The sequence below is a fragment of the Mytilus galloprovincialis genome, chromosome 4 (genome assembly GCF_965363235.1).
Source record: "Mytilus galloprovincialis chromosome 4, xbMytGall1.hap1.1, whole genome shotgun sequence".
NCBI classification, from domain to species: Eukaryota; Metazoa; Mollusca; class Bivalvia; order Mytilida; family Mytilidae; genus Mytilus; species Mytilus galloprovincialis.
Window position 1 is genome coordinate 66,317,804 of NC_134841.1, and position 24,326 is coordinate 66,342,129.

The 24,326-nt window shown below is 30.9% G+C and overlaps 2 protein-coding genes across 2 annotated transcripts; one reads left to right on the plus strand and one right to left on the minus strand.

The window, feature by feature from the left end:
- Window positions 1-1,579: 1,579 nt before the first annotated feature.
- On the minus strand, window positions 1,580-9,326 carry LOC143072743 (uncharacterized). The gene is made up of 2 exons (XM_076247837.1): window positions 9,043-9,326; window positions 1,580-6,187 (listed from the first exon to the last, which is right to left on the minus strand). Exons 1-2 carry the CDS (start codon window positions 9,191-9,193, stop codon window positions 3,630-3,632), a joined length of 2,709 nt encoding a protein of 902 aa, XP_076103952.1. The 5' UTR covers window positions 9,194-9,326; the 3' UTR covers window positions 1,580-3,629.
- Window positions 9,305-22,335, plus strand: LOC143072744 (sorting nexin-24-like). The gene is made up of 6 exons (XM_076247838.1): window positions 9,305-9,450; window positions 12,277-12,366; window positions 13,545-13,655; window positions 14,370-14,449; window positions 16,685-16,773; window positions 18,457-22,335. The coding sequence occupies exons 1-6, from the start codon at window positions 9,391-9,393 to the stop codon at window positions 18,534-18,536; spliced, it is 510 nt and encodes a 169-aa protein (XP_076103953.1). The 5' UTR covers window positions 9,305-9,390; the 3' UTR covers window positions 18,537-22,335.
- Window positions 22,336-24,326: the final 1,991 nt, after the last annotated feature.

Genomic DNA, 24,326 nt, shown 5'->3' on the forward strand with positions numbered 1-24,326 from the left:
TTGCTATGTCTATATAGCTAAGAGGGCATTTTGAGATATGAAATTTATGCCATTTTAACCTATAATGGACTGGAAGGAAAAAGACACATGTTATACATGATGCAAACACAACCATACATAAAAAATCTTTAAAAATTTAGAAATATTGAATAGGGTTCACAACTCTAAACACAATTTTACATTGCATCTGAAGATAAAATACTGTAAAGTCAGAAATTATTGCAATGCTTTTATTAATATGGCGAAAAATGCGACAGGGTTAAAATCACAATAATTTAAACTCGCATTTTGAAATTTTTTTTATGAAATAAACAGCATTTTTCTCAATTTCACAAAAATTGAAATCACATTTTAGTCCAAAATGACAAATTTGCAACAATAAATGCACGCAATAATTTCTGAATTTACAGTACCAACTTGCACACACTATAAATACATGCTTAATTCTAAATATACAACTTAAATATTATAAATAGATTTTAAATAATAGAACAACATCATAAATAATATAGGAATAGAATAGATACACAAAAAAATTTGTATTCAGAATATAAAATGTAATGCAATGCCAGCACTTCATTTTAAGAAAACAACATGACGGTCTGAGTACACAGTTATCGTCCTTTGATCACAAATATAGTCCCTAGTGTGGAGAGTGAGTTACTTGCCAATCTTTTTTATCCCCTTCCAAATTTATTTCTTTATGTTTTATGGCTCAAATAGCAAGTAGGGGAAAAAAATTACACTGAAAAAATTTGATTCAGGAATTTTAAAGTAAAGTAGTGATTTGGTCAAGCTGAAAAAGGTTAAAAATAAGCTTTTCGAAAGCTGTGAAAAGATTTCAAGACCCCCTAAATATAAAATTGCCCATATTTTGAGTAAGAGCTGATGAAGTTTTCTATAATTTTGATATAATTTGTCCAAAAAGTAGTACACCACACTGTAAAAATATTATTGAGAAAGCGCAGGTGGGATTTTTTTTATTTCCATTTATTGTCTATAAGAAGTGCACTACTGTGTACTCAGACCTGAAGAGTAGAAATCTTCATATTAAATTTAGTTTAGCCCCAAAAAAATCACAATAATTAGTGAGAAAAAATTAGCTGTCCATCTGAACAAAATATGAATTTCCTTACATAAAAAGTTATTAAAGGTACATGTACCATGATTATAATTTAATACGCCAGATGTGTGTTTTGTCTACATATTAAAGACTCATCAGTGATGCTCAGATCAAAATAGTTATCAACCATTACCAAACAAGTACATAGTTGAAGAGCATAAACTACCCTTCATATTAGAAGCTATCTTGATATACAAAAATATGTAGCCTAGGTGGAGACAAACTTTTTTCATTTCTGAAACAAAAGGACGAAAGGTTCCAGCCTAATTTGAGCTTTTTATATCATTAAAATACATATTCCAAAGATAGAGGGGAAGGTGTTACAACCAACAAAATCTTCCATCAAGAAATTTGACAATGGTTTGTGACAGCGTTATTAGTTTTTGTAGTTAATATATGGTTTAAGAAAAGCTAAGGCTTTACAAAAAATAAAATACTAAATGAAATACAACTTGACTATGAGGAATCCCGGTATATCAAATAAGAGGTTTTTAAAAACTTAACTTGCCAAAGAGTCTGTTCAATTTGTGTTGATTTCTACCAAAATATTAAGATGGATCGGAGTTGCAAGGAAAATTCAAAACAGAAAGTCCCTCATCAAATAGCAAAATCAAAAGCTCAAACACATACATTTTTTCCTTATGTAGAAAATGGTGGATAAAACCTGGTTTTGTAGCTAGCTAAACCTTTCAATTGTCTAATTTCCATGTTTGGTACAAATAGTGAAACCATCTTGTATTTCATACATAGTTTATATATTTTATTTTGGTATTATCTGATCATTTATTTCATTTTTAGTACATAAGTACATATGTAATAATCATAAACAAATAAAGCTGACTAGGCTGTTTAAATACACAATACAAACAGTTGAGTGTAGATCAAAGCTTCAAAATAATAACAAAAGCTACTTTATAAGGTGGTACCCTAAACCTTTGCTAGTTCAATTTTCATAAAATTTTGACAAGATATTTGCTTTGATCCTTTGAAAGAAAAAAAACTTTCTCGGAAAAATTTCATTGAATATATAGCAGTTTGACAAACTCTTACTTTGATCATTGAGAAGCTTAATATTTCCTTAACAATACAATGTGATTAAAACTTTTAGCTGATTTTATCGAGTTATCTCCTTGCTGTGTTAGGGACGACATCAAAAGTTCAATGTAGGATAAAAAACTTAATTCACATAGTTTTTTCACTGAGTCCCCCCCCTCTTAACTTAATTTGGGAAAAATTGATTTACCAATAGGGATATATGTAAAAATCGATTTTAGAAATACAAAACTTGCAGAATTTTAACCCCACCCCCAAACTATTTGATTTAAGCTTTTTATCCTACATCGATCTTTTGATGTCGCCCCTTAGGTACCACCTTAAATAAATATATCATGCCTGTTTCATGTAAAATGTACATATATGTCAATTGCTAATAAAATATTAAAACTCATCCCTTGTATAGTCTAGATCTTTTGATTTTCATAATTTTGTAAGCTAAAAAATTACATAGGGCAATATGAACTGTATGTGAATGCAACAGATTATAAATGTAATTGTGACATAACAGTACAAAATCTAAAAAGACTGACTGACAAGCTTAATTGTACATGTACAATAATGTATGTTTAAAACAATGAAAACATAAACATTTGAAGACTCTTTCATTGAAGCAATATTGCCTGTCATTCTATCATTTTTTGAGTTATTAAATTCCCTTTTTTTAATTGGAATTCCAATTTTCTATCCAGTGGTAACAAATGGATTATGGATGAAAAAAATGACTCCATTGAATCAGGGAAACATTTGAAATCAGAGAAACTCAATTAAAAGAGGAGCTACTCCAAGGTATAAATTATATAATTTACTGTGAATGAACAGTCATTTGAAAGTTGCATTTACATTTATACATCTGTTTAATAAGTGGTGTAGGAGCTTGAAATTTGATAAGTGGGTCAAATTTAAAAAAAAACATGTTTGATCAAGATATCAAAGTGCTTAACCATGTGGTCAACCATGAAAAAGAGGGTCAAAATTTCGGGAATAGGCCCTCATTCATGTGGGAATCAAGATTTACAGGAATTGGGACTCTAGAATTAATGACTATTTTTTTTCAGGACACAGTAAAGAAGGCCTTTTTTATGGAATTTGGGAATTCAGTTTCTTTCCAGGAATTTGGGATGACAAACCCTCCTACCACCCCTCACCTAGGAAAATTTAGGATTGATAAAAATGTGACAACGTAAAATATTATGATGAACGTGATGAAAAAGGATCTCTATTTTTTAGTACACTCTTAAATCAACTAAATAAGATACATGTATAACATATCACACAAACTTGACATAGACAATAAATTACATGAGATTGCAATGAGATAAAGGGCAGTGGCAGGCCATGGCCTCTTCTCTTTTTTGGTTTTGCTATAAAAATGATAAATAAATGTCATTTTGACAAGTACATGAAGTACATGAGTAAAACATAATTTAATATTTTGTAAAAACATTCATTTTCAATTATTAGAATAACCATGAGCACTTCTCATGTGGTTTAAAAGACTGTCTTTTCGGCTATATTCATTATTACAAAATTGGCATTGATGTCGGATACCCATATGGTTGATAGCATGACGTTTAAGACTGTCTCGAGTACTTAGCACAGATGAGCATACTGTACATGCTAGCTGCTGACCAATTTCATCTGGATGAGCAAACCTATGTTCCAAAATTTCATTCCAAGAATTCAAATAAATGCCACAAATACGGCAAACTGGTACAACATTTGCCAGACGACATGCCGATTTTCTTTGACGTCCTGGTGTTTGCGACTGATCCAGGTTAGATATCTCTATAAAAGACTGCATCACCTCTTGTTGCAGCTGTTCTGCGGTTTGATTATTGAATTGAGTAAAGTGATCTGAGCCTGTATTAGATCTAGAATTTTCCAAGTTTTCTGTGAACTTGCCTAGCTGCTCTATGTCAATTATTTCAGGCTCTTCTACTTTAATTTGTAGCATTCCAGAATTTTCCGGTGGATATGGTATGGCAGATGAAGAGTTTTCATTATTAGCAAAGTTTATATTTGAGGTAGATGCTCTGCTGATATTAAATGAGCTACTTGATTGTGAGTCTTGCATGTAACTTGAATCCGACATGGTTTGTTCAGAGTGATACATTAGCACATGTCTTTTTAATTTCTCAACATTGACAAACTTCTCTTCACAACAACCACACGAATAATTCAATATATGATTTACATTTATCATGTTTGTACCACTTTGTGAACCAGCAAGCTGATAACTTGGTGAACGTCTTTGATTCTGATCAGTCTGAAAGATATGTTCTGGAGTTTGCTGTCTAAATGGAGTAAATTTCTGTCTTCCGTGAGAATTTCCTCCTTTATTATTACTGAACGGTGAGATGTTCGGCTTTGAATCTTGTCTATTTATTGCACTTAGATTTGGTAAATTGCTATGTTCGGACTTAGGAAGAACAAATTTTGACGCTGGAGGGTGAAGTTTGGGTTTTTTCATATGTACTACACTTTTTGATGTACTATGTGTTTTGATATGTGCGGCAAGCAAATCTCTATTACCGAATGTAGTTGGACACTGGGGACATCTAAACGCGTTCCTCTGAAGATGCCAAGTATAGTGGTGTTTCATCACACCCCAATCAAAAGCCTTCATTCCACATACACAACATTTTATACCGATATTGTGTATCTTACTATGATGAAACATGTCAGCTAATGAAGAAACCGATCTCTTACATATTTTACATTTTTCAATCGTAGATCTGTTTGATCCCTTTGACAGTGATGATGATCTCATAAATTTAGGACGTTGATTTCCTAAAATTGATGACTGAGGCAATCTTTGCACTTCATTGGGTTTTGCACTGAAATTTTCAGGGCTGAAGGTATTAGCACTAGCTCTATGGACTGATTCCCCATGTTCGTTATTACTACCCATCACTTGCTCGGATGGTAAATTAGCATAAGACACAGGAGTATTGGACAAATCAACAACACTCACATTTGTAGAGTTCTTAAATTCTTCATTATCTAAGTCAATATCTTTGCTTGTACAATCGGTATCCATGCTGCTGGTCTCATGTACAGCAATCACATCTTCTCTTATTGGGGAGACTTGAGTTACTTCCATTTCTCTTTGTTCAGATAATTCTGTATTTGATTTATTTTCTAAGGTATCAGGTTTAGTATTTTTAAGTTCAACTGAATCCTGTGACTCTGAATCTTCCTCGCTAGAAGATTTATTTTCAGTTATAATAAACATACTGGCACTTTCAGGTTCACTAAGATCAGTGGTTTCTTTTGATTCACTACTTGCTGTCCTCTTCCGTTTTAATGGTATACCACTTTCCATTTCTACATCAAGTGATACATTTGTAGCAGCATCCACAAATGTCTTCAATTCTTTTTCCTCCTGGTGTAAAGCACTTTCCATTGGTATATCTGTATTTGTTGATGCATCAATTGATTCATTTGTTGATGCATCAACACACATCTTTAAATCTTTTTCCTTCTCATGTAAAGCACTTACCATTGGTATATCTGTATTTGTTGATGCATCAATTGATTCATTTGTTGATGCATCAACAGACATCTTTAAATCTTTTTCTTCATGGTGTATACCAGTTTCAACTGGTTTATCAGTGTTTGTTGATGCATCAATCAAAACTTTTGTACATTCTGTACTTTCATTAGAAATGTTTGTGTTTTCCACTAAATGCCTATTTGTTTCTTTGTTTTCTTCTTCGTCTTGATTTTGTGACTGTAACAGCACAGAAATACAAGACACATCTTCAGATGATTGTTTATCTGTTTCATTTTTGTCTGATGCAGATTCAGAGTCTCCGTTTTTTTCTTCAGCTGAAGAATTTAAATTGTTTATAAACTTCTTTGTGACAATATTACCAATGGATTTATCTGTTATGTGTGATCTGTGTAAAACAGAGTCATTGAAATGAGGTAGGTTGATTATTGATAATGAGGCAGGAATCTCAAGTTGTAATTTGTTCTCTGATGCATCACTGTTATAGGTCTCAACTGAAAATAAAGATAAAATCTTTAAAGAATGAAGTATAAGACTTCAATAAAACATTGATTCAGGATTGAATTGAAACAATTAATTAATCAAATTTCTTTAACCATGTTAAGTAGTTAACATGATAAATTGCTACTTAACATCAGATGATTCTGTAAAGATTACCTTTCATCATGGAAGTACATGTATTATATTGTCAATATAATACTTCCATGCTTTCATATACATGATATACATCTATGAAGACAAGTAAATAATTAGAACTGAAAAAAAAAATTAAACATTTTTTAAAGAAAATTGAAGTATTATCTTTAATATGTAAAGTTACAAAAATACTTTCCTACTCTACATGTAATTCAAACTATGCTGAACAAAGAAAAAGTTTTTTATGAAATAGATTTTTCACTGGATCAACACAAGAAGTCCAATGAAGACGCTTCAGTGTCCTTAAGTATCATTATGGTTTCAGTTAAAATTCTGTTTAAAATTGTGAGTACAAAAGTCCCCATAGACATGATAGATGTAAGTATAATTATCACAAAGATATTGTTTATAAGAGTTAAATTCAGTTATTTTAGAAAAAAAGACACACCAGATGGTACAGTTTTTTTTTAAATTGTTCATGTATGTTTTTATCTCTTTATTTGATTCATCATTTCAATATAATTCATGTTATTATACATGTATACAGAATAAATTATTTTATTAAAATATTCAGGTTATTCACCATCTTATTTGCTTCCTATGCCCTGTATGCATATTCATATACATGTATCATGTATATGGCATATTCCAAGAAGACAACCCTAACCTACATTTATCAAATTGATTAAATCATAGAAATAATATATACATTTTTTTATTCGTTATTTATCATGTTTAGTTTGCATTTTGATGTTATGTATGTTGATTTTTATATACATTTTGTACATGTACTACATGATGTAGTAATTGTTTTATTGTATTTGTTTGTAGTTCTGTGGTTTATTTTGGCTGTTCTGGGGTATTCTGTCATGTCTGTGGTGAAAAGATGCTCCTGGTGCATGTGATATCCTGATGTACATTTACCATGTTTACATGTAGTTGATATCGTGAAAATCCATAATGTAATAACATTACATGTTAATTAATGTTGTATACATAATATACATGATATATATATATATATCATGTATATTTCTAGGCACTTTATACATATTCTAACGCCTGGTATTTCTTAATCATAAGAAATCCGATGGACAAGGTATAATTTGCAGTTGTCACTACACATAGGCAGAGATATACATATATTAATTTACAGTGATTGTATGCTTCTAAAAATAGATTAGCATCCTGTAATTATACTGAGGAGATGAGTAGATGATCATTTCTGTACACTAAAAATAAATACTTCGTGTATTGTATCAGAGATCCTTGTTTAATTCCTACGACAAGGTAACACCTCCCGAAACGAAAGCTTATTTTTATAAGCTAGAGTTAGAGGAGGGGATAAGGTCTCTGCGCAATGCTAGGCGGTGTTGTCGTAGAAGTTAGAAATAAAAAGTACAGGTTCCAGCCCCGGCGCCGGGGAGGAAGTTACGAATCAAATCTACTCTAACATCGTTAGGTTGATTTTCTAGGCACTTTGTACATATTCTAACGCCTGGTATTTCTTAATCATAAGAAATCCGATGGACAAGGTATAATTTGCAGTTGTCACTACACATAGGCAGAGATATACATATATTAATTTACAGTGATTGTATGCTTCTAAAAATAGATAAGCATCCTGTAATTATACTGAGGAGATGAGTAGATGATCATTTATGTACACTAAAAATAAATACTTCGTGTATTGTATCAGAGATCCTTGTTTAATTCCTACGACAAGGTAACACCTCCCGAAACGAAAGCTTATTTTTATAAGCTAGAGTTAGAGGAGGGGATAAGGTCTCTGCGCAATGCTAGGCGGTGTTGTCGTAGAAGTTAGAAATAAAAAGTACAGGTTCCAGCCCCGGCGCCGGGGAGGAAGTTACGAATCAAATCTACTCTAACATCGTTAGGTTGATTTTCTAGGCACTTTATATATATCAACATGTATAATAAAGATGGGGAATTGATTAATTAACTTTGGTCGATCAAGTGTAAACAATGATAAGCATGATGAGAGGACCATACCAGGGGTACCTTCATCATTGTTCATGATCAATAATGTTGAAAAATCAGGCAAGATCATGAAGATGACGTTAACAGTAATTTTTGGACATTTTCTATTAACCTGTTCAAGACAAAAAGGAAATCAACTGATTTTAAGAATCACAGTAAGTTCTTTCCAGAAATAATGACAAATAATTATTGAAGACCTCTGACAAATCACTTTTAAAAGGGAATTTGTGTTTTGACAAATCAAGATAAAATTTTAACCAATACACCTTATAAATAGCTAGTTGTCCGCCATTGCTGGATATCACCCAGGTTCCAGTAAAATTTTGACGTCATAAACAAAACATCTGACGCCACAATGGAAAAGTGATTGTTGTATGCGTCAAAAGATCAAGTGGCCTGGTCAGTCGGGATTAGCGATATGGTGTATTTGACACAAACGGTAGCAGAAATTGACCGTTTGATGCCTAACAGTAGAGAGTATTCCTATTCTCTGATAATCATGATAATGGTACCCCTGTTATTTATATTTTGACATAAAAAACTGAAGACAAACTAAAAATCTGCAGGGTAAAGATCATAAGATGCACATGTTTCAAATTCAATGGGAATTAGGGTGGAAAGTCCCCAAAACTACCAGGATTTTAGACTATCTATATAATTTTATGTTCTTTTCAGAAGATTTTTGTAAGTTATAATTTTGTTCTCAGTTTACCAGCAGAGTAGTTGTTTTCTGACTGTATAAACAATACTGAAATAGCACCAACAATCCTCTTTCCTGTACCGCAGAAGCTATGTTTACTCAGAATTGTGACTTCATCTCTTTCAATGTTGTAATCAGCTTTAGCCATATTCTGGACTTCCATTATTTACTTCTTAATTGAAAAGTTCATTAAAAAGCTGGATTTCCCTTCCTGTATTTACATTTTTGGACGATTAGATAAATATTTTTTGGAAAGTTTCAGAAACAAGCACTTCCGTTTTAAGGCGATTGTAAAATCCGGACACGTTAAAAACAGTCATTCATCTGGGTGGATTGCAGTATGTGTTGGAGTTGCACAAAATGATCCGAGTTGCAATACCCAATCACAAAAAAGTAGAAGATGGACAGAACACTTACACGGTCTTTAACTTTCTCTAACAATTTATTTCATTTCACTTCATTTATATTGTAAAATGACAATTTAAGCAAACTGAAACTAGCCATATAAATTTTTTTGGGGATTGGCCCATGATATTGTTAATTGAAAAATATGACAGATCATGGGGGTCTCATTTGGGGGGGGGGGGGGGTCCTGATTCTGGATCCCGCTTATTGTTTTGTCAGATTCCTGTATCCCGCTTACACTATGACTGTCTATGTATGTAAGCAATCTCATTTTTTTGTAATTTCCCATGTCTTGCTAGACTTCCTTTCCCGTTTTCAGGGCACCATAATTTGACTTTCATGTGTCACACATTCAAAAAAATCGGCAATCCTGTGTCACCCTTAGACCCAATGAGACCCAATGAGACTCACATCATGCACTTGTATGACCAGGGACATTAATTATTCTATACAAAGTTAGTATAGAAATTCCCTCTCTTTATTAGGGATATTTTACAACACATACATGATACACTACATGGAAGAGGGTAGTTATGGGGTACCTTTATGAAGAATAACAGTAAAAAGTCTTGCCAAATGATGTTTATGGTAATTCTTGGTGCATGACGATAAAAATTTCACTTTCTTTGAGATCATAAAAAGATCAATTTATCTTGAAGAATCACAATAAGGATATTTGGACGAATCTGAGAGTAAAACTTTAACCAATTTGATGCTAACGATAGCCGATAATTACTGTTTGAAGTCTGAGGGTAACAATCATTACTACCCTTATTGAAGAATGAAACTAAAAGTCCAAACATTTGTAGATGATTCAACAGTCTGTTACAATTCTAAATAGACGTATAACTTATTCTTTAAAAAAAAATTGTGCTGGGTGTACTGTCTATCTGTATATTACATTTTACAACCTATAGAATAGAATAGAATAGAATATTTTTATTTCCCAAATTACAGGACCCATAAAGGGCATAAAATCAGATACAATCATGACAATTGATTTACATAATTTGTAACAACAACAATTATAGCGGCATATACATATATATTTGGAATATAAGCATTGGTCAGAATCAGAGACAAAAACCACTTATATATTGTGACTAAAAGAATAAAATTACATTATATATGCATTTATTCTCAAATTATTTACTTGACTTAGTGTCAGCATGGTCAGTGTTCATACCTGATGTCCTAATTCAAAACAGTCACAAATATAACAGCCCAGTTTTTCAATAAGAGTTACATTTTCTTGGATCAAGAGCCATAAAAATTTAGAAGATTTATTTAAATTTATTCAGTGGCGGATTCAGAAATTTTCATAAGTGGGGGCCCACTGACTGACCTAAGAGGGGGCCCGCTCCACTATAGCTTCAATGATTCCCTATATAAGCAACCAAATTTTTTTCCCAAAAAGGGGGGTCCTGGGCCCCCCCTTAAATCCGCCTCTGATTTATAACATAATAACAATTGTTAGAAATGTCTTGAAAAAAATTTTCCCTTTGAATATCATAAAGAGGGCATTCTATATTTTGTTATAGGTATGATAAACAATGGCATGTCAGTTAACTGCTAGTAGTCTGATGTTATTTATGTATTATTGTCATTTTGTTTATTTTCTTTGGTTACATCTTCTGACATCAGACTCGGACTTCTCTTGAACTGAATTTTAATGTGCGTATTGTCTATGCGTTTACTTTTCTGCATTGGCTAGAGGTATAGGGGGAGGGTTAAGATCTCACAAACATGTTTAACCCCGCCGCATTTTTGCGCCTGTCCCAAGTCAGGAGCCTCTGGCCTTTGTTAGTCTTGTATTATTTTAACTTTTAATTTCTTGTGTACAATTTGGAGTTTAGTATGGTGTTCACTATCACTGAACCAGTATATATTTGTTTAGGAACCAGCGGAAAGACGCCTCCGGGTGCGAGAATTTCTCGTTGCATTGAAGACATGTTGGTGACCTTCTGCTGTTGTCTGCTCTATAGTCAGGTTGTTGTCTCTTTGGCACATTCCCCATTTCCATTCTGAATTTTAATGATATATTCAATTAAGTTGCATGTCTGACAGTGCATTTCAGTCTGACGATCACAATTGGTTAGTGGGGGCTGGTTTAAGTTAGACTGTGTTCCTGTTCATCAGACATGTCAGATTGTCTTTTTCTGAACATTGTGGGTTAAACACATGTAAGCACGGTACACTGGTACATGTGCAAGTGAAATAATAATTAACATATGAAAAAATCAAACATGTATTAAAGGAAAAATATGTAACAAAAAACTAGATACAGTGATTGAACATTACGCATTGAATTCACTTTAATCACAACCTCTGGCAACAAGTCTAAGGTCAAAAATACATGATAATGATGTTACCTTTGTAATCATATATTGACAACAGAAACATTAGTGTAAACAATATTTTACTATTACAAACAACAGGGAACCAACGTCTGGTAAATCCCTAAATAGGCAGGGTTGTTATGATAAAAACACAAAATGTTAAAGCAGTTATAACAGCTTTCAAATTTTATAATTTATTATGTACATGTATTAAAGAACATCCATAACTGTAGCCAGTGGGGTTCAGGGGATTGTATGAACCCCCTTATAAATATGCACTGTTAAAGTCAACCTTCTGTTTGAATTGTGACTATTAAAGTTGAGTCCAAATAACCTCCCCATGGAAATTCCTGATTACGGGCCTGACATCTTAAATGATATGAATTCAAATAGTGACTAATAGAATTCAAAAACAAACAACAAGTGCTGATATTAATAATCTGTCTCCTTAGAAAATCTGTATTATAATGTCTGTACTTATATATCAATTTTATTTGTATAGGTATTCTGTCTTGAAGTTTTGGACTGCAGTTCTGGAAAGATGACACATATTGAAAAGCGTTATTCTGAATTTGAAGCAATTCATAAACAGGTATGGTAATCCACTAGATTGCTTGACTCAAATTTAGGGAGAAGGTCAAATCAAGAATACTCTACAACCAATAGTAAGGGGAATTCCTTATAATTCCTTCTAGTTTTATGCTGATATATGAGACAGTTTCATATCTTTCTGACCATGCTGACATGAAGTTAGATAATTTGTTATGCTAAATATTTTACATGTTTTATCTAAATTGTACTAGACTAGCTAGATAAGGTGTTTGTTTAAACATTAACTTGGATTAGATAGGAAGAAAATAAAAACAATTTGTGAATTATGAAGTACAAATCTGATGACATACATGACATAAGGGAGGTAACTAAAAACAACACAGGAACTATTTGAAAAAAAAAATCACTGGTTGTACATACGAGTTTGATAGTGGTCACTGTCATTTATAATTATAATAATATTATTTCAATTCAATAGATATAGGAAGATGTGGTGTGAGTGCCAATGAGACAACTCTCCATCCAAATAATTAACAATTTAAAAAAAAGGAAACCATTATAGGTCAATGTACAGCCTTCAACATGGAGCCTTGGCTCACACCGAACGACAAGCTGTAAAGGGCCAAAAATTACTAGTGTAAAACCGTTCAAATGGGAAAACTGACGGTCTAATCTATATAAAATTAAAAAAAACGAGAAACGAGAAACACGTATAAATTACATAAACAAACCACAACTTCTGTACATCAGACAGATTCCTGACTTAGGACAGGTGCAAACATTTGCAGCGGGATTAAACGTTTTAATGGATCCAAACCTTCTCCCTTTTTCTGAAACAATAGCATAACATCACAACAATTCAAGCATAGTTTAATGTTGGCATTGTTTATACACTCATAAAATAAGTGTTTTTCTAAATATATAAATTTTATTCTCGTAAGCAACTGACATGACCCTGGGTGAGGCTACCCCAATATAATAAATGAAAGATTATGAAGCAACTTATTTATTAACATACATGCACCATTGGAAAAATATTGTCTGGAAAATATAACTCTATGATATTGGTAAGGAAGATTTAATTTCTTAGACTGTCAAAATTTAAAGTTTGTATTACAATACATACTATACTTGAAAAAAATCATAAAATTAATTTATAAAAGCTCACCAATGGCCCAAAATTTTGAAAATGTAAAATACATTTGTATTTAATTTCAGGTGAAAAAGATACCAGGAATGAGAATACCAGAGTTTCCTCCTAAAAAGGTCATGAAATGGAATTCTAAGGTGTTGGAACAAAGGAGACTCGGTTTACAAACTTATGTACAGGTATCACTGTTTATATTCACTTAATACAGCCATGACAGTATCAACCATGCCGATGTCAACCTAATTTAAAGTAAAATTCAAGTAATTCATTTGGGAATAGTTAAAAATTCTGTCCTGGACACAGGTTTTTCTTATTTTGTTTGCACTCCATCATTTTGTCCATTGAATTAAGAAAAGGCTAGCAGGGTTAATATTTAGAAGATATTCAAAATGATCAAGATTGATGTTCAGAACAGTCTGGAAAATTATGTGTTGAAAGAATGTAAGGTCAAGGTCAAACTTTCAATGTTGACATTGCAATTATAAACCAAATATAAACATTACTTATATTTACTGAAAAGGCCACCTGATCATGGAAAATTTCAATGATTTTATGATGTCATTAACCATGAATATCATATAATGTCAAATGCAAAAGACATATGTAACTCATAGATATAAAAAATGTATTATAAAAAAAGTCTACCTCTTTTAAATTATACAGTATGCTTAGTACATTCATTTTACACCTATGGCTTACCTTTTCCTCCATTCATTGAAGGCAAAATTTAACTTATTTCAAGATTTAAGCAATATCCACTTATTAAATAATAAAATTCTCATTTATCAAATATCCTATATGATAGGTTTATCATTTATTTTGATTGTACTTTATTGCATTAAAACCAAGAATCTTCTCTGAGAACTCAGGAACACATTTTTTTTTTCATGCAGGGAGTTTTGCAGGGAGACCGGTTGTCGAAGTCAATGTTGAATTTTTTGGAAATATCATTACCAGATTGTCAAAGTGAAGAGTAAGTAAGAAACAAATTTCTTTTCTTTATTTTTGGCTTATATTTTCTATTTTTGTTTTGCTCTTTGTTCTGCAGTTATGGTAGATTCTAAAAACAAAACAACAAGACCCTATAATACATATAGAATGAAATTCAAAACAGTGTGGCTGTGGCCATTGATTGACACATTAAATTCATCCATTGACTGGGACAATTTACGTGAACGTTTGTATGTAACGACCACTGCTCACTATGTACTTTTTAAAGACACTTAAACTATGGGGTCACCAAAGGTTCTCAACACCTTAATAAAGTAATTCGAAAAATTAATCAGAAATAACACGATGTTTTGATTTATATCAATTATATAAATCAAAACATAAAAGTTATTCCTGATTATAATTAAAGGCGTTAAGAAACCTTTGGTGACCCCACAGTTTAAATGTCTATCGTAGGTACGTCGTGAACAGTGGTCGTTACAGACAAACGTTCACGTAAATTGTCCCAGTCAATGGATGAATTTAATGTGTCAATCAATGGCCACAGCCACACTGTTTTGAATTTCATTCTATTAGAGCTTATTTCCTAATGTTTGTAGAGTACAACTTTTATTGGCTTGCTTGTTTTAGTTTGTTAAAACATTTGCTCAAGCATTGTAATATAGATTGACATCTACAAACAATATATATATCGGCAAAGTTAAACCTGTAAATTTCATTATTAAATTTGATTCAATGTCATCCCAAATACAATTGTACAATATACAAACAAAGCAAACAAGCTAACCAAAGTCACTCTTCATGCAGTAGGAAATTAGCGGTAAGTGATAGAAGTTATTCTTGAATGTACTGCTCCAATAATATACATATTTTTTCAGTTTATATGTGTATTATGTGCACATACATGAGAACAATAGGGGACTATATTTCAGTTTAAATACATTTAGTAACAGTAGCTAACCTGTCGTGTTATTAGGGAGGCCAGTGCCTAAGTAAAGATTTAGAACAATTTCTATTCTTTCCAAAAATTAACTTTTTAAAATCTGTGGTAGAACTACTGACTGTAGAGCCTGTATTGGTCAACTCTCAGTTAACATAAACTCTTAATCAATATAAACTTCAATTTTAATGATAACATTAGAAACAAACAAGCAATATCAAGCTACAGGTTCATATGATAAAATAATGTGGAAATAGGAAACACAGGAAAAGCATAGGATTGTTTTACAAATTTTGAATGAAATTTTTGAGATGATTGATATTTAGTTCTTATCACCTTTTCCTTAACCATTGAGGGTCTAAGAATACCTCACCAACAATATCAAAATGGAATGAGAAAGAATTCTTTGCCTCCTCTCATGAAAATATATCTTATTAAAGTTGGTTAAGTGACTTCAGTCTGGCTTTTTTTCTTTTGGTTCAATTTTTAAACCACAGCATCCTTCATGACTTCCTTTGTGACTTTGTTATGTTATCTGGAAATTGTTTTTAATTATGAAGATTCTCAAAATTAAAAGAGGAAACATTTAAAAAATTTGTATAGTTGTACAAAGTATTTACCCACACTTTTTCATTCCTTCAAAGTTTTTTGTGTTTTTGATTTTTTATATTTTCTGTATTATAAATGTATGTCAATCATTTCCATTCATTCATAACCAATTGTTTTGTACTTTATATTTTATTCTGGTTTTATTTGTAGATCATTTGAACAGAGCAATGAGAACATTCCTTCCCATCATCCATTGTTAAGTTTTACTGTGTACTTTATATTTTATTCTTGTTTTATTTGTAGATCATTTGAACAGAGCAATGAGAACATTCCTTCCCATCATCCTTTGTTAAGTTTTACTGTGTACTTTATATTTTATTCTTGTTTTATTTGTAGATCATTTGAACAGAGCAATGAGAACATTCCTTCCCATCATCCATTGTTAAGTTTTACTGTGTACTTTATATTTTATTCTTGTTTTATTTGTAGATCATTTGAACAGAGCAATGAGAACATTCCTTCCCATCATCCTTTGTTAAGTTTTACTGTGTACTTTATATTTTATTCTTGTTTTATTTGTAGATCATTTGAACAGAGCAATGAGAACATTCCTTCCCATCATCCATTTTTAAGTTTTACTGTGTACTTTATATTTTATTCTTGTTTTATTTGTAGATCATTTGAACAGAGCAATGAGAACATTCCTTCCCATCATCCTTTGTTAAGTTTTACTGTGTACTTTATATTTTATTCTTGTTTTATTTGTAGATCATTTGAACAGAGCAATGAGAACATTCCTTCCCATCATCCTTTGTTAAGTTTTACAGCTGATGCATTCCTACAAGAGAATAATAGAAGTAAGTGGTATGATACTGTTGATTCATTAATATTTGTGGGATACCAAGCTTCATATATATTGTTGCAACAGTTGAACCAAGAATGTAAATGTTTAACCAATTACAGGTTTTCTTTAAGCTTGTATGCAGACTTTGGTGAAACCATGAAATCAAATGTCCATGTAAAAAAGCCAATCTGTCTCAATCCACGAAAATTGGTTCCCATGAAAATAGATGAGTCCTACATTAGTGTCAACTCCACATTGAATCGTGGAATCAAAAAAATAAATAAATAATTTATTCTGAATAAAAACAAGGATGAGATGTGGTATGATTGCCAATGAGATATCTTTTCACAAAGACCAAAATACAAAGATGTGAACAATAACAGAACACCATACAGCCTTCAAAACTTACAAAATAATAATCTATAATGTTTTTATGAATCTTTTTCCTTGTGCAGTTTCACATATAACTTTTTTTTTTATCAAGTAATCAATTTTCATCTGAATTTTAAATCTGCAATGTCTTGGACAAGTTGAAAAATAAGTGTCAAACACCTACTTTTAAAGGCGTAACATGAGTGAAGCCGTTTGGAAAAATAATTTACATGTGTATGGAAATTGCAATGTAAAAGCTCTTTTAAAAGGGTAATGTGCTTGTAAAATTGGTATGAAATCGATATAAATGATTTATATTATGAATTTATGAAATGTTTTTAAATCAGCTTTGATCAATTATTTAAAAATGTGATTTATTTTAAAGGGGCACTAGCTACGAGATATATAAAAAATCAAAAGTATGATTTTTTTGTTCAATCATTAATGAAAGGGAAATAGTGAAATAATAATTTGCTTTTATCAGCTAAAATGGTTCAATTTTATCAAATTAAGGTAATAAACATTGATAATGACTTATTCACTTGCAAGTGAATAATTCGACCTCATTAAATCCGTATTCATGTGAACTCCAATTTAACCCGGTAGAAAGAGATAGAATAACGCATGCATTGTCCGTGTACAGGTATTTAAAGGAAAAGAATGTCAACTTTGAAAGTGAAACTAGGTAAATAATTTGATTCACTGATTCGATCCACACAAAATCATTCTTATAAAGGTAAAAACGACTATAAACATAAATTTTGAATCTACAATACAAAATTTAACGTACCTATAAAAATACAATTGCATGAGGTGCTTAATCTATTCATATCTATATTTATGTTTACATCGCTTATATGGTCATAGAAGGTCAACTCAATAGTTAATTAGATAGCTTCTTGGCTAAACTTCACACAAAACGAAGCTACATCTTATTGAGACCATGTCCTGTAAATTGTTTATTTTATACTTTTGATAGTTTAGAAAAATGTTTTACATTGTTATAAATACAATATGAGAATTTGAGTCAAATAGGTGAACATGAATTTGGCAGCTAGCATGGCTAGTGCCCCTTTAATCATTGCATTGTAAGTACTCTTACACCAACAATTATTATCAGAATTTTATGAAATTTATATCAATGGTGTTATCAGCAAAGTTATGGAAGAGCGCTGACCAATTGTAAAAGAATCTTTATTAAAACCCTCAAAAAATTATTTCTAGTTATTGACCTTGGACTGATAAAATATGTGCGTCAATGGGTAATATTGAAACACTGTTCTTTTAGTTGATTTAGATTTCAATCATTTTGTATTCATTGTAGGTAGTTTACCAGATATAATAGTGCAAGGTGTTCATATGGGTCTATATGCAACTAACAGAGATGATTATTTATTGGGATGATGAGCAAGGGACACAGATATCATTTTACACTTCCGAAAACTTGAACGGTGCTGTGATATTGTTTTTTTTTTTTATCAAATATCATTCCATTATTGTCTGTTTTTAATCAAAGATCTCATGTTAAGTCTCAGTTTAATAACTTGAAATCAAATTACTTACTGTATTCCATGAATTTTATAGTTTTGTAATAATTACCTCTTCCCATCTAATAATGATAGTTCTTAGTTTACAAGAGTTGTCTCCCATTTGTAATAAGGCTTTAAGAGGCAAGCTATTTAAGTTTAATGAAACTAATTCAATGCTACACACTGATGAAAACTTCCTTAATATTCATTCATCATATACATAATACATGTAATAATATTGTGTCAAATACTAAATAATGTTGTGTATTTTTAGAAGTATTATTTTAGTGTAATAAAATGGCAATTTTGCACTGTTTTCTTAAATTCTTGTGCATTGATAGATAATTTTTGGAAAAGGGTAAACTATATAAGTTCAGTAATTTTATGAAAAATTCATTACTCAGTATATATTTTAGTTTGAAAGTACAATTTCACCCCCAAAATAGTCAAGCACATTGAGGATTTGTGTTTATTTTATCTGAAGTATTAATTTCTCAAAATCATATCTTTACATAGGAAATAGATTTTTCTTGATTTCTAATGCAGATTTAATGCAGATTTAAAATGAACACACTTGACTATGTTAAAATTATTAAGATGTATATATATATATATATATATTGTTATTCAAAATTGAGCAAAGAGCCCAACGTTAAACGATGTTAGCAAATTTGTGATATCAAATGAAAAGATAAATTGATATAAATGCAAAGAAAATAAACCAATACATTTTATGCAAATTGTATCAATGTGCCATATTTTTAGCTATATTTACCATATTATGATGTGCAGCTGTTTCATGATATGACATTAGAACTCTAAAAAGATAAGGATTCCAGTAAAAAAGTTGTATCATGAATTTATTACAAAACCTCAAAATTTTGTTTACTCAAAAATTGTATCCTATAAGCTAATTAAAGTATAAACACCAAGTTTATCATATAAGCTTGATATTCAAAAGAGTACTTCAGACACTTTTAATAGCCACAGTCATATGTTTTTTGGAAGTGCAATTTGTTTGCTTTTGATAAGATTTTCTATGTTTAGGTCAAATTATAGTAGGCAAACTGAATGGTCATGTATATGTCACTATGGACTATGACATTGTATTATTGATATACAAAAATCCATTTATTTTTTGTAGGTAGAGTCCTTCATTTTTAATTTTTTTAAGAATTTTGTAAAGACACAGACATGACAGCAAAGAAGTTTTATTGTCTTACCTAAACAAAGTAATATGTACGATCAAAATGACTTAATGACAAGACATTTCTGTGTGTCAATAGTTTATAAATATCAAATCGTTAAAAATAATGTGCCAATGGAAGTATACATGTAGCCGTATGCCTCATCACAATTTAGAATTACAATTCTCTTTGCTTCAGAATTCCATGGTTCTTAAACAAGGTGTAACTATTCATATACTTTTTTAAAAGTGCACATTACTAAACATATCTCAGGAACAGTAATAAAATCTGACATGTAAATCATATTGTTCTTAATATTGACATTTGTATTTTTATGCAATAGCTATGCAATTTCATGCTATAATTTGCATTCCTTATAAATTAAGTGTAGTTTTAGTCAGTTTTAATTTATTTCTAATATTTAGTGTTAAAAAACATGTTCATATATATTTTGCTTAATGTCATCAATATCTTGTTTTCTTATTTGTTTTTATATGTTTATTTAATAATGGCAATCAAATATCAATCCCATATGAAAAATATCCCCTGAAAGAATCTGATCATTCAACAAATAAAAAATGTTAAAAAAAAAAGCAGAATTCCTTCTTTGTTTTTATTATGATGATGATAATATACATAGAATAATCCATGTTATATACATTTGATGTTTTGTAAATTATTACTTTAGTTATGCTAAAACAAAATTAGCTTTGTATACTGTTAAAATATTTATTTATTTAACTCTAAAATATGTGAAGATTTAAAGGGAGACAATTTATAGTGTATTTTTTATTTGAAAGGTTGTATCTGTTTTATAACTATTATGCTCTAAGTATCAATAAATGAGTTGCTTTCATTAATGTGAAATTGTAGTATTTTACTACTACTGACCAATGATAATCTATTTTGTGTTCAAAGCATATCAATATCATTTATTTTTTGCTTTTGTATTTTCTACTTGCTACGAAGAACAAAACTTTTATCACATAAATTCTAAAGATTCTCATATTTGAGGGTTTGGATGGGTTTTACAGAAAAAATGAATTAAAATGGGCCAATGAAATAAAGAATAGAGAGTAATGTGGTGTTAGAATACAAAGAATATAAAATAATTTGCAAAAAAATAAAAAGAATACAGAAAAGACAGCTTATCAATTAAAGAATATAGAAATTATGACCCACGCCATCTAGACCTTCACATTTATACATGTATGCTACTACTCAAATAGAACAACGATTACGAGGGCCAGCAGGATAATGTGTGGACTAATATTAAATCATCTTTTGATTTCAATAGTAGTCCTTATCAGCCCTGACATGTCCTGAATAGGAATTGTATTTTGTTTTCTTTGTAAAATGTATTGAAGGAACTATGTTTAAATGAAACTATGTGTTGTTAACAACCATTTATATATGAAACTGTATTCAATCAACATATATTCCATATCTGTAAAGTATTGGTTAATTTTTTTGCCCCATTTATGGGCATTTTGTTTTCTGGTCTGTGCGTCCGTTCGTTTGTCCCACTTCAGGTTAAAGTTTTTGGTCAAGGTAGTTTTTGATGAAGTTGAAGTCTAATCAACTGGAAACTAAGTACACATGTTCCCTATGATATGCTCTTTCTACTTTTAATGCCAAATTAGAGATTTTCCCCCATTTTCACGGTCCCCTGAACATAGAAAATGATAGTGTGGATGGGGCATTCGTGTACTGGGGACACATTCTTGTTTTTTTAATTGATGCAAATGTAATTTCAAATTGCTAGGATTCTCAAGAAAATGCAAGAACCATGTTATGAGTGAGTTGTTCATGAAGACGAAATCTTAAAATTATGCATTTTCAACATATCAAAACCGTTTGGAACACAACCTCTATTTATGAATTGTCACTTATATCATGTCCAAATTTACTGTGATAGTTTTTTTTCTCAATTTTTCCAAATTTAAATTAAAACAAGAATAGAAATATCAAATTGAAAGTCTGAATTTCATTGAACAATTAGGTCAAACAAGGCCTTCACTGTATTTTTGTTAGAAATAAAAAAATGTCCATCAAAATATAAATATAGCACATACCGGTACTAATACTAGTATAAGCATTAGTATTATTTTGTTAGTGTTATGTCTTAAAAATACACTTTATACATAATTCTTCTGATATGTTTTAAAATTTCTTACATAGATACAGAACATTGTATGTTTTATGTCTATTCTAGAACAATTTGTATAAACTATGAAAATATAGGTAATTGTTGTGCCTTAAGGTGTCACATGCAATCAAAAGGACCAATGTTGTTTTAATCTATGCTTGCTACAACAACCTGTGTTTTACGATTTACGAATAGGATGCAAAATATTTATACTTTCATACATAATTATTGCTTACATGTGCAACCTGTAATTTACTAAAACCATCAAATGAGTTAATATAGATGTCTCAAATATCTGTTGTCAATTATTTTTTTTATGCAATAAATCTTTCTACTTTTTTCTTTTAATTTAAGTTTGCCTCAACAAATAATTCATAATATTCTGGTATCGTCATCCCCTATATTTGGTATCAGACTTTTTTTAATATTTCATGTCTAATTCACTACAGATATACTAATCAGGTTGTCTTACTATAAATTCAGAAATTATTGCTATGTTTTTATTATTGCAAAAAATGTGACAGGGTTATAATTGCAAAAATTTAAACTCTCATTTTGATTTTTTTTATATGAATTAAACAGGATTTTTCTCAATATCGCAAAATTTAAAATCTCATTTTAGTCTAAAATGAAGAATTCGCAATAATAAATGCAAGCAATAATTTCTGAATTTACAGTATTTCATACACATTATTAAAATCGTAAAAGCTAGCAGCACAGTTGTATTAATTCAAAAGCAAACTTGCCACTGTACAGACTATCAAAGATTCCTTAGAAGACTTTAGCCAAACTATATTATACTGGAAGACTTTAAAAAAGCAACACTCATTTTGTTGATTTTTTGTACCAAATCTTGTTTGATTCTCTTTCAACTACTTTTCATGCTTATCATACTTCTTTCTCTTTACAAAAAATCAAAATCTGACTTACCTGTGGTTATTGAACATACCAAATTTTTTTGAAGTTGCATGAATTTCTTAAAGCGAAATTTTGGACCCAAGAAAATTTGTTTCAGTTTGTTTTGCTTTGTAAAACAGTTCTTTCAATCCTTTGCCTCACTTAAATCAGTTAAAAAATGTTGCATCTCCATATTGCCATGACTGAGAAATAAAAAACTGAATTAGCCATTACGAATACTGCAAACATGAAAACATAAACGTGCTGCAACCATACTGTATGACTTCAGAAACTCGTCTTACTGTCCTTCCGACAACGGTACAAGTAGACAAGATTTTTTGCTGGCCATCAATGAACAGATCAACGTGTAGTGGCAATGAAACGTCAACAGAATTTGATTACGCAATGTCATTTGCCAGACATGTTTACGGCCGCAACATCAACTGCCAATCAAATTGCTGTGTGCCATTGCGTTCAGATTCATGCCATAAATGCTTCCTATTAACTGAATTGCCAAAGAATCGACTGAAGGAAAACCTTTAAAGCCCTCAAGTTTCAACCGCATAATTGCCAAAACCAATTAATGGGTTGAACAAATGCAAAATCAGAAGGTGTAAAACAGAACCCAAAACATGTCAAACAGAATTTGTTGACCTTTCTGACCAATCATTTTGGCGTTTGTAACAGGCAGTCATTGCTTTTGACGGTGACACATTCATTCAAAAATAACAAAAAAATAATCTAGTGTTACATTTCTAAAGTCGGTCAGTATATATTTTCTGCTTTGAATTCCACATTCTTTATTGGTTAATTTTTCACATTGTTATTTTATTTTGTACATCCACAAAATTAATCTCATCCTTTACTGTATATATGGGTAGAAGTTAAACAGCTTTAAGTAAAATTTTATGCTTACCGTTAATATCGTTAAATAAGCCGCAGGTTTTTTTCTCTGTCTTTGTATTTATATGTCGTGTGCCACAAGATGAACTATGTCACCAATCTTGACACATGGTCTTCGATAGTCACTACTAGTGTTAAACATTACTCATTGTTGAAGGCCACACATGCACATTGACCTATATTAGTTAATTTCTGTGTCATTTGGTCAGATATTGAGAGTTGTCTCATTGGCTATCATACCACATCTTTTATTTTTCATATATGGCAATCATGGAGCATGTTCTAAGGTAGATAGTTGTCTCATTGCTGCAGGTTATTTAGTAGACTAAATAAGGCTGTTAGTTTTTTCGTTTGAATTGTTAACATGTGATTTCCGGGCCTTTTATAGCTGACTATGCAGTATGGGCTTTGCTCATTGTTGAAGGCCGTAGTGACCTATACTTGTTAATTTCTGTGTCCTTTTGGTCTCGTGTGGATTGTTGTCTCATTGGCAATTATACCACATCTTCTTTTTTTTATAAATAGAGTG

Excerpts from the sequence above, each read along its gene's own strand:
- LOC143072744 (XM_076247838.1), top strand. The coding sequence starts at position 9,391 with ATGATCCGAGTTGCAATACCCAATCACAAAAAAGTAGAAGATGGACAG. Across the intron at positions 9,451-12,276 it reads ATGGACAGAACACTTACACG|GTATTCTGTCTTGAAGTTTT; the intron begins GTCTTTAACTTT and ends TTATTTGTATAG. Across the intron at positions 12,367-13,544 it reads TTGAAGCAATTCATAAACAG|GTGAAAAAGATACCAGGAAT; the intron begins GTATGGTAATCC and ends ATTTAATTTCAG.
- LOC143072743 (XM_076247837.1), bottom strand. The coding sequence starts at position 9,193 with ATGGAAGTCCAGAATATGGCTAAAGCTGATTACAACATTGAAAGAGAT. Across the intron at positions 6,188-9,042 it reads AGAAAACAACTACTCTGCTG|TTGAGACCTATAACAGTGAT; the intron begins GTAAACTGAGAA and ends CTTTATTTTCAG.